The 9,269-nt window shown below is 44.7% G+C and overlaps 3 protein-coding genes across 3 annotated transcripts; 2 read left to right on the top strand and 1 right to left on the bottom strand.

The window, feature by feature from the left end:
- The first annotated feature begins 2,180 nt into the window (after positions 1–2,180).
- LOC141129642 (histone H1.5-like) lies at positions 2,181–4,367 on the top strand. The gene has a single exon (XM_073617736.1). The coding sequence runs from the start codon at positions 2,332–2,334 to the stop codon at positions 2,998–3,000; it is 669 nt and encodes a 222-aa protein (XP_073473837.1). The 5' UTR covers positions 2,181–2,331; the 3' UTR covers positions 3,001–4,367.
- Positions 4,368–4,566: 199 nt separating this feature from the next.
- LOC141129643 (histone H3) lies at positions 4,567–5,009 on the bottom strand. Its single transcript, XM_073617737.1, has one exon. The coding sequence runs from the start codon at positions 4,980–4,982 to the stop codon at positions 4,572–4,574; it is 411 nt and encodes a 136-aa protein (XP_073473838.1). The 5' UTR covers positions 4,983–5,009; the 3' UTR covers positions 4,567–4,571.
- Positions 5,010–7,375: 2,366 nt separating this feature from the next.
- Positions 7,376–7,725, top strand: LOC141129644 (histone H4). Its single transcript, XM_073617738.1, has one exon. It carries the CDS (start codon positions 7,382–7,384, stop codon positions 7,691–7,693), a length of 312 nt encoding a protein of 103 aa, XP_073473839.1. The 5' UTR covers positions 7,376–7,381; the 3' UTR covers positions 7,694–7,725.
- Positions 7,726–9,269: the final 1,544 nt, after the last annotated feature.

Raw genomic sequence — 9,269 nt, forward strand, 5'->3', positions numbered from 1 at the left:
TAGGGCCTGCGGGACTCACAATTTTTTTTTTTTTTTCTTTTAATTAGATAGCGGGGTTCACCTTAATATCCATACCAGACCCAAAGGGCCTGGTAATGGGCTGGGGGGGGGGGGGGGGGCAACATTACATTACAGCCGCAAGCAGTTTTAAATGACTTTTTTTTTCCCTTTAGAAATGTCATTATGCTGTGGTACTGTTCTAAACACAGGGAAATCGTGCCACTTCACAGGCATACTATAGACACCCCCCAGGCAGATATTTAAAGGAATATTACACTTTTATTGTTTCACTTTAAGCATTATTAAAAGCACTGCTCCCGAAAAAACTGCCGTTTAAAAAAAAATAAAAAAAATGCATTGATACATGTCCCCTGGGGCAGGACCCAGGTCCCCAAACACTTTTTTATGACAATAACTTGCATATTAGCCTTTAAAATTAGCACTTTTGATGTTTCACGTTCGAGTCCCATAGACTTTAACGGGGTTCGTGTGATCACACACATTTTAGGTCTGTTTGCATGTTCTGCTGCAACCCGAACTGGGGGGGGTCACTTGTATTCCTATTACAAGGAATGAAAACATCCCTTGTAATAGAAAAAAAAAAGCATTACAGGACCTCTTAAATATGAGATCTGGGGTCAAAAAGGCCTCAGATCTCATATTTACACAAAAATGCGATAAAAAAAAAAAAAAAAAAAAGTCACTTAAAGAACAAAAAAGTCCCTTTTATAAGCTATGGGCGGAAGTGACATTTTGACTTCGCTTCCACCCTACAATAGTATGGAGACGGGTGGGGTTCATCTTCCCCTCACTCATCTCCATGGCACACAAGGGACAGCATCCGATCGCCTCCACCACTGCCGACGGAGGGCACCAGCGTGGCGGGAGGGGGGCCCCTCTCCCGCCACCGATAAAAGTAAATCTGCCGCAGAGACCACTATTATCGGAAAGCGAGCCGCCGGCCGAAGAAGAGAATACCGGGGTTATGGCAGCTAGCTGCTGCCATAACAACAATATTCCTCTTCAAAGTTAGGATGTATATTGGCGTGCGGCGGTCCAGAAGTGGCTAGAGGGGTCGTTGAAGGGTATCCGTGGGTTGATAAAAAAAAGTATCTTATAAAATTGAGAACTATGGACTGTTAGAATATAAGTGCTAAATAATTGGGGTGCAAAGAAACATTCCAGATCAGTACGGTGTGGATCTGGACAACAATGTGTAGGTAGGTAGCTAGAAAAAAAAAAGAAAGACAAACAATATGCCGCAGTCTCCCAGCTTAAAGTGGGTACATAGGAGCAAAAACAGCCATCAGGAGGATCCTGGTCAAGTATTTTGGAGAGACCAGTCAGTTTTCATTGGACATGAGCATGATGGAAAGGATGCTTGTTCAGTTGTAGGCTGTATATGCCACTCTTCTCAGTAGGCATAGGCCCTCTTCCAGGGTACGGATTGTATAAGATAGCTAAAATGATGATTACCAGCAAAGTTCTTATTACTGATTGTTTAAATTGGGGAATGAAATGTTGATGGATTGGTTCTTTGATCAATAAACTCATGAAATGAAATTTGAGATACAAGAATTCAAAACAAACATTGTTCCTCCTGAGTAGCTGTTTAGCAAAATGTAGCAATCGGCTTACTCGAAGTATCTGGATAACACTTTATGTATCATGATGACCAGATAATGATACATAGCACATCAAACATGACATTGTGTAATCAGCTGAGACATTTGTATGTATAACAATATCTGCCATCACATCACACAAGGATCTCATGTCACCGGCTGATGTTTTTGTTCCAGGCTCCTTCTACTCAGCTATAGATGAGCAGAGTTCTGTATTAGGGGGAAATGTTTCCTGATGGTCACTCTTCACTCATCTATTGTGAAGATCATTCTAGTGGGAGATGTGAGAAGATTGTTTTCTGGGTAGAATTTGTGTAGAAAACAAGATAGAAGGAAGAATGGGACACACACTCAGGAGGATGGCTGTGTTTGCAGCCTCTGTGTTCAGCCTCCTCAGCAGCTCCTGACAGCTGTAAGTGACCCCCCGATAAGTGACAGTCCAGTGAGCAGATCGGGTCCCCGATGAAGATCGGACATCGTTCTATTCCCAATAAAAGTCGTTTTTCTCTCTGCCCGGGAAACACAACAAGAGAGACAAGATTCCCCAACTCGGGAGTGAAAGTCAGTGGGCGTGTCTTATTTGCAACCAATAGCAGTAGGCACTAAAGCTTTCTGCCGACCAATAGCAGTGCAGAACGTCTCTATATAAGCCAAAGCGACAAATGCAATTCTATGTATCTATTACAGTGCTAATATTTGCAGAATCATGACGGAGACTGAGAGCGCCCCAGCCGCCGCTCCTCCAGCGGAGCCCGCCGCCAAGAAGAAGCCGGCCAAGAAGGCGGCAGCCGGAGGAGCCAAGAAAGGCAGCAAGAAGCCGTCCGGTCCCAGCGTGTCCGAGCTCCTCGTCAAAGCCGTGGCCGCTTCCAAAGAGCGCAGCGGGGTCTCCCTGTCCGCCCTCAAGAAGGTCCTGGCCGCCGGAGGATACGATGTGGACAAGAACAACAGCCGCCTCAAGATCGCCATCAGGGGGCTGGTGACTAAGGGGACCCTCGTCCAGGTCAAAGGACATGGCGCCTCCGGATCCTTCAAGATCAACAAGAAGCAGGAGGACAAGGCGGCAGGCGCCAAGAAAAGCACCAAGAAGCCATCGGCTGCGGCCAAGTCCCCCAAGAAGCCGGCCGCCAAGAAGCCAGCCAAGTCCCCCAAGAAGAAGACCACCACCAAAGCCCCCACCGCAGCCAAGAGCCCCAAGAAGGCCGCCAAGAAACCCGCAAAAAAGCCTGCAGCTGCTAAAGCCAAGAAGGTGACAAAGAGCCCCAAGAAGCCCAAAGCTGCAGCCAAGCCGAAAAAAGTCGCCAAGAGTCCGGCTAAGAAGGCGGCTAAACCCAAGACAGCAGCCAAGCCCAAGAAGGCCGCTCCAAAGAAGAAATAATCCCCGCCGGAGAGACCTCCTTTCATCTACACCCCCCAAAGGCTCTTCTCAGAGCCACCCACCTCCTCCTGACAGAGCTCTACATACACACAGCGACCAGGGGGGGCCGCATTAGAAGTCCTCCATACAGAGCAATGTGACCACCTTACCCAATCCCCTCTATAGAATCATGTATTCATACAGCGGGAGATCCGATCACAGGACTCTTCACATGACATCCGTCCCTGATAATATTAAAATTATTTTGGTGTAAATATTCCCGATTTATACAGCTTTGCCCCCACCCATCTACAGTTTGTGCCCATCATGGGTGGTCAACGTTTTGGGGGTTCTAATGTTGGATCTATATTATTAGCATTCCTGTTGCACACGCAGTGACTTATATACTCGTTTTTTTAATTATTATTCATGATTTGATTGTTTCCCACGTATAAGCCTAGAGATTGTTAAGTATATCTCATTTAAACCGTAATAAAAATATTGAACGAGAGATCCGTCCCTGATACAAAATGATATATAACATCTGCAGTGCGGATTGGAGACCTGCAAATCGGAGACAATTCCCGCACACTGTCTGCGGGATCTCCCCGGGGAGGATGGGGGATGAACATTTCCTCTTCTAGACGATCATTGTACAAGGAATTCTGACACTTCAATATGGAACGCAGCGACTGCAGATCCTTCCGTGATCATTAGAGGGGAACCAATAGAGAGGCACATCATTGTGTTATGTGGACAATGTACTCCTTACTAAATAAATATCCAGTTCAGTTAGATTTACCCCCCATATGGATATCAGGGGCTGCTAAAACGATCTAGATCCCATATGGGCGGCGGTGAATAATAAAACACCAGTGAAGAAATGGGGGTTCAGGGGAGTTCCCCGGATTCTCCACACAATACTGGATGAATTCTTCCTTCTAGTCTCTCCATGTGTGCAGCACCTGCAGAGAGCTCTGATCACACAGTGCTAGTAGAGGAGATGAAGTGAGACGACCCCCCCCCCCATATGTTCCAATCTGCTGATGAATGGGAAGTCAGGAAGATGTCCAGGAGATGTCCCCCTCTATATCGGGGAATGATTGTACAAGGTCGAGGAATAGCAGAGGAGATTGTACGGGAAAAGAAGTATGATTTGTTACTTTGTGATGGATTGATGATGTTGGAAAGAATTGTATCAATAAATGACAATCCACACCGCACTCAAGGAGAATTCTTATTCCCATGAGCCCATTGTACAAATATTAATTTTTCCCTTAACCAAACATTAATACAAATTCCTTCAGATAAATTATAAAGTAGAACAAATGATCACCGACATAAAGAATTGATTTACTAGAAAGAGAAATCAATAAAGTGTAAATCCTAATCAGTATGTAATGGATGTAGACGTCTGTATGTATTGAGGAAGGAGGTGGGGAGATGTGTGGATGTCTTGTAGGGATTTCCCTGTCATGTAGTCGATGTGATGATGGAGTATATAGATCTCTTTGTATAGGAGGATGTGGTGGCTCTGAAAAGAGCCTTTGTGTTGGGATTAGTAGTAGTTCGGAGTGTGTCTCTCTCTCTCTCTATGCCCTCTCCCCGCGGATGCGGCGTGCCAGCTGGATGTCTTTGGGCATGATGGTGACCCTCTTGGCGTGGATGGCGCAGAGGTTGGTGTCCTCGAAGAGTCCGACGAGGTAAGCCTCAGAGGCCTCCTGCAGAGCCATGACGGCGGAGCTCTGGAAGCGCAGGTCGGTCTTGAAGTCCTGGGCGATCTCTCGGACGAGGCGCTGGAAGGGCAGCTTGCGGATGAGCAGCTCGGTGGATTTCTGGTAGCGGCGGATCTCTCGGAGAGCCACGGTGCCGGGCCTGTAGCGGTGAGGCTTCTTGACTCCGCCGGTGGCCGGGGCGCTCTTGCGGGCGGCTTTGGTGGCCAGCTGCTTGCGGGGAGCTTTGCCTCCGGTGGACTTACGGGCTGTCTGCTTGGTTCTCGCCATTACTGCTCAATGCTTCGCTGATACAAGGAACATGAGCTTATGCCGCTCTGCAGCGCTATTTATACACACCCCAGCCCTCTGATTGGACAATGAGAGCACACTCCTCCTCCTCATTGGTTCACTTGAAAAGCGCCTTTTTTTTTAATTGCCCGCCTAGATCTGCACGTTCTATGATTGGAATAAATCGCTATTGTTTTCTCAAATCCAAAGTGAAGTCTCCGCACATCACACAATACTCGGAGATCTCTGAACTCCTTCGATGTGGGTTATTATACAGAATAGAAAGTGTGAGCGGGGATTCCACACGGAGCAGCTGTTGTCTGTTCCGCCAAATACACAGCACAGGGATCAGGGGGATCCGTCCATGCTCACTTCTTATAGGTCACCGATCACGGTATACATCTGACTTATAAAGAACACTTTTCATGTCCCCTGTAATGGGGATCAGGGGGGATTGTGGGGTGCTGAGGCTCTCTGCTCTCCGGACTCCATCACATCTATCGTTCCACTCTACCACCTAAAGGTCATTCCGGGAACATCTCCGCCTTCACTGTCTTCTGTGGACATCTCCACTATAGAGCCCATAGGATGTCTGTCACTGAAATCCTCTCTATGTTATGGTGACCCAATGAGACTAAAAAAGTGAATAGAGGGGTACCCTGAGGTGTCCCCCATGTACGCGGTAACAATGGTTAATATTCCCTAAAAAAGCTCAAATAGGTCTCCTAATTTACAAACCGGTTGACAGCAATCCCAAACATACACAGAATCCTATATGTTATGTTTTGGGCAGCTAAAATATCTATAGGTACTGTTTAGAAGACACCTAGGTCGATCTAAGAGGGGCCATGTGTATCCACACTATCTCGATACAATACAACTGATTTGCGACCATGTTGATTCCTATACTCTAATCAAGGCCCATTCCTCCTTATCTGTTCATGTTGCTGTGAACTTCCCTTACAACTGGGGTCCACCCTAATCAAAGTGTATTTTTTTTTTTTTACATGGGTGTAGTGTATGGCCTGAAGGAACACACACCGGAGCATCATTGTGGGGACTTTATATAGTTAATGGGATAGAAAAGTCACCAGTGAAAGGTGCAGTGGCGGCACCCCTATTTTAATGTATAACCAGGAGGAATGACTGAAAGGGGATCATCAAATACCGCAATTTGTGTCATTCATTCTTTATTCAATTCATGGATTCATTAACCAAGAAATACGTTGGAAATATTAATTTCAGATTGTTTTGGTCTTTGATTTGACTTCAGGATACTGAGCAAGTATTTTCTGGGCTGAAAACATAGAGAGATCTCGGAATACATTTCTTTGGAGTCCTCAAAAGAAGGCAGTATTACTGGATGATGAAGGAAACGCCCACAGCTGTGATTGGTTCAGATTTAAAATTGCTGTTTTCAAAATTTGCCCGCCGGAATTATGTAGATCGTTACAGATAAATATTCATCTCTCTTATACCGCCAAATCCGACGCCGAGGAGATGATCGGATGAGACATTTATCGGAGGAATATGATTAGCACTCTAATGTCATTAGTCCAGAATGATTAGGAAAAGATTCTGTTTGTTACTGAACCATGAGAAAACACTTCTATATGTTCTCAGAATCCAGGATCTCACCACTGCTACACACAGAATATGATGTTCATGTCACTGACTGATATTGTGTTTTTTTTGTTTGTTTCTCTTTCTGGACATGTATCAGTTAAGATTTCCCTCATATCACAACCAGGATATGTATAATATGAAATGTGCAATTCATGTTAGTAACCATGACACAGATAAATATGTACACTGAATGAATAAAGTAAATATTTCATGTCTGAAGAACCAGATCGTTTTCCCCCTCGGTAACATAAAATCTGCCACATATTTACAAGGTTCTAAGAATGTGAAATTCTCCGCAGAAAACCAACGCGCTGTGGCCCCGCCCCTTTTCCGTTAGTCTCCTATCAGGTCCGCTAAGGCTTAAACCAGGGGAAAAAACAAGGGGTTATCAGTGTATATTTTTTCATTTTCAGAGTACTATTTTATAACTATGACATTATTATTGACAATAGTATCTGGTGATTGTGGTTTCTGTTATCAGGAGTCCAAAAAAAATTATATTTTCGGTATAATCTCCGAAGAAGAATACCTAGAAAACCATTAATAAGCAAGAATATATTTCACATCTCTAGATGTATTCTCTTGCCTTCATTTTCAAAACAGCAGAATGTTTAGGAGCCTTACAAATGGAAAAACAAATCTATTCTGTGTAAAGAATGGGTGTGACTCCGCCTTTTCTCACGATGGTTTCCATCAGGTCCGCAAAGTCTCTATAAAAGGAGGGTGGGCAATGAGTCAATTTCAGTTCTTCTTAGTAACGGAGAAGAGTCGTCATGTCTGGTCGCGGTAAAGGAGGGAAGGGTCTGGGGAAAGGAGGCGCTAAGCGGCACAGGAAGGTGCTCCGGGACAACATCCAGGGCATCACCAAACCCGCCATCCGACGTTTGGCCCGCAGAGGGGGTGTCAAGCGCATCTCCGGACTCATCTATGAGGAGACCCGCGGAGTGCTCAAAGTCTTCCTGGAGAATGTCATCCGCGATGCCGTCACCTACACCGAGCACGCCAAGAGGAAGACCGTCACCGCCATGGATGTCGTCTATGCTCTCAAACGCCAGGGCCGCACTCTCTACGGATTCGGAGGCTAAACCCTCATAGACCCCCTACTACCCACTTCATCTACACAAAGGCCCTTCTCAGGGCCACCCACCTTCTCATCCAAAGGGCTGTCTATATATTTCTCCTGTAATGATGCATTTTTGCTGTGTGTGTGTAAGGAAGTTCCTTTTAGCTAAACATACACTATGCAATCCGATTGTATGATTTCCCTTAAATGTAATACAACAGATCTGTCTTACAATATCGTTATGTCACTTTTATGATTTTTCAGGTAGGTTGTTCACCAATGAACACCGCGTTCCTTAGTCAATCAAAACGGATTGGGTGTTGTCTGTGGTTCTCATCTTTTCCACATTTCTGTCACCCGGAGTTATTATTGGAAACCTCCCCCCATGTCTGTATAAAAGGCTGAGGGGGGATGCAAAGTGTCACATATTAGAACCTAAACAGGAAACCGACCTGATTTATCAGACCTGAAAAATGTGTTTTGTGAAATGATTGTACATATTTATCTGGCGGTGTCCTGATTACTGCCAGTCACCTGACATTTCTCTATAGACAGATTCGGGGTGTGATATGAGGACAATCTGTCACCGCTACATGTAAGAGAAGAAGAAATATCGGTCAGTGACGTATGTCATTATGAATGCTTTATTTTCCGTCATAAAGGAAGATAAACGTTGTGTGTGTAGTAGTGGATTCAGAATAAAATAAAACATATATAAATGTTTAATATACTAAATCAATCAGAAGTCATTCCCGTCTAACCAAAATGTCGGATCTGGCGGTAGAAAAGGGATGAATTTTTGTCTGTGATCTTCACAATTCTGGCGGGCAAAATTTCAGCTTTTTGCCCCACAACCAGCAGGTTTTTTTTTTTTTTTTGTGGGGAGTCCAGAGAGTCTGCGCTCTCTATACTTTCTAATGATCTCTACTCTGCAGTACAACAAACCCGGACTTTACCATTTCAACAGTATGTATAACTGTTGGGGAAGGGAACCGCTAATTAATGTTCTCCGGAAGAAGGGGGTCTAATATTGTGATTGTGAGATGGGAACAATCCATAGAATTTCGGCGGGAGATTATTTTGGATGGTAAAACGTATATTTCCTTGTGGGGTGTGAAGAAGGGGATGAGATCTGTGGGCTCCTTTCCAGTTGGGAGAATGATTTGCGATCATCAGAACTACTAGAAAGGACGGAGGAGAATGAAGTCCCTGTAATGAGATCACATTGCTCTATAAAACTGACAATATATCACCATTTCTTATTACTGACACGTGTCATCCTAACACATTGTTCTCCCATTTTATTATCAACATGTAAAAGAAAATCATTTTCGGTTGTCTATATTTTTACAATCAGATCCTCCGATAACAATGTATGTGTGTCTTTGTATGGAGAGGTATAATGGGGCCGAATCTTCCTACTGACCTGTAAGTGTGAAGAATACAACGTGTTTGCTTTTAGGGTGAACTATGAATCACACATCGGAGACTAGGCAACAAAACAATGTATGTCGGGCTCTTTGTATGGAGAGGTGGGTGGCTCTGAAAAGAGCCGTTGTGTTGGGTAATAGAGGTGGAGGAATTGTCGGGATGATTAC

The sequence above is a fragment of the Aquarana catesbeiana genome, linkage group LG02 (genome assembly GCF_042186555.1).
Source record: "Aquarana catesbeiana isolate 2022-GZ linkage group LG02, ASM4218655v1, whole genome shotgun sequence".
Taxonomy (NCBI): domain Eukaryota; kingdom Metazoa; phylum Chordata; class Amphibia; order Anura; family Ranidae; genus Aquarana; species Aquarana catesbeiana.

Coding starts and splice junctions, on each gene's coding strand:
- LOC141129642 (XM_073617736.1), top strand. CDS start 2,332: ATGACGGAGACTGAGAGCGCCCCAGCCGCCGCTCCTCCAGCGGAGCCC.
- LOC141129643 (XM_073617737.1), bottom strand. CDS start 4,982: ATGGCGAGAACCAAGCAGACAGCCCGTAAGTCCACCGGAGGCAAAGCT.
- LOC141129644 (XM_073617738.1), top strand. CDS start 7,382: ATGTCTGGTCGCGGTAAAGGAGGGAAGGGTCTGGGGAAAGGAGGCGCT.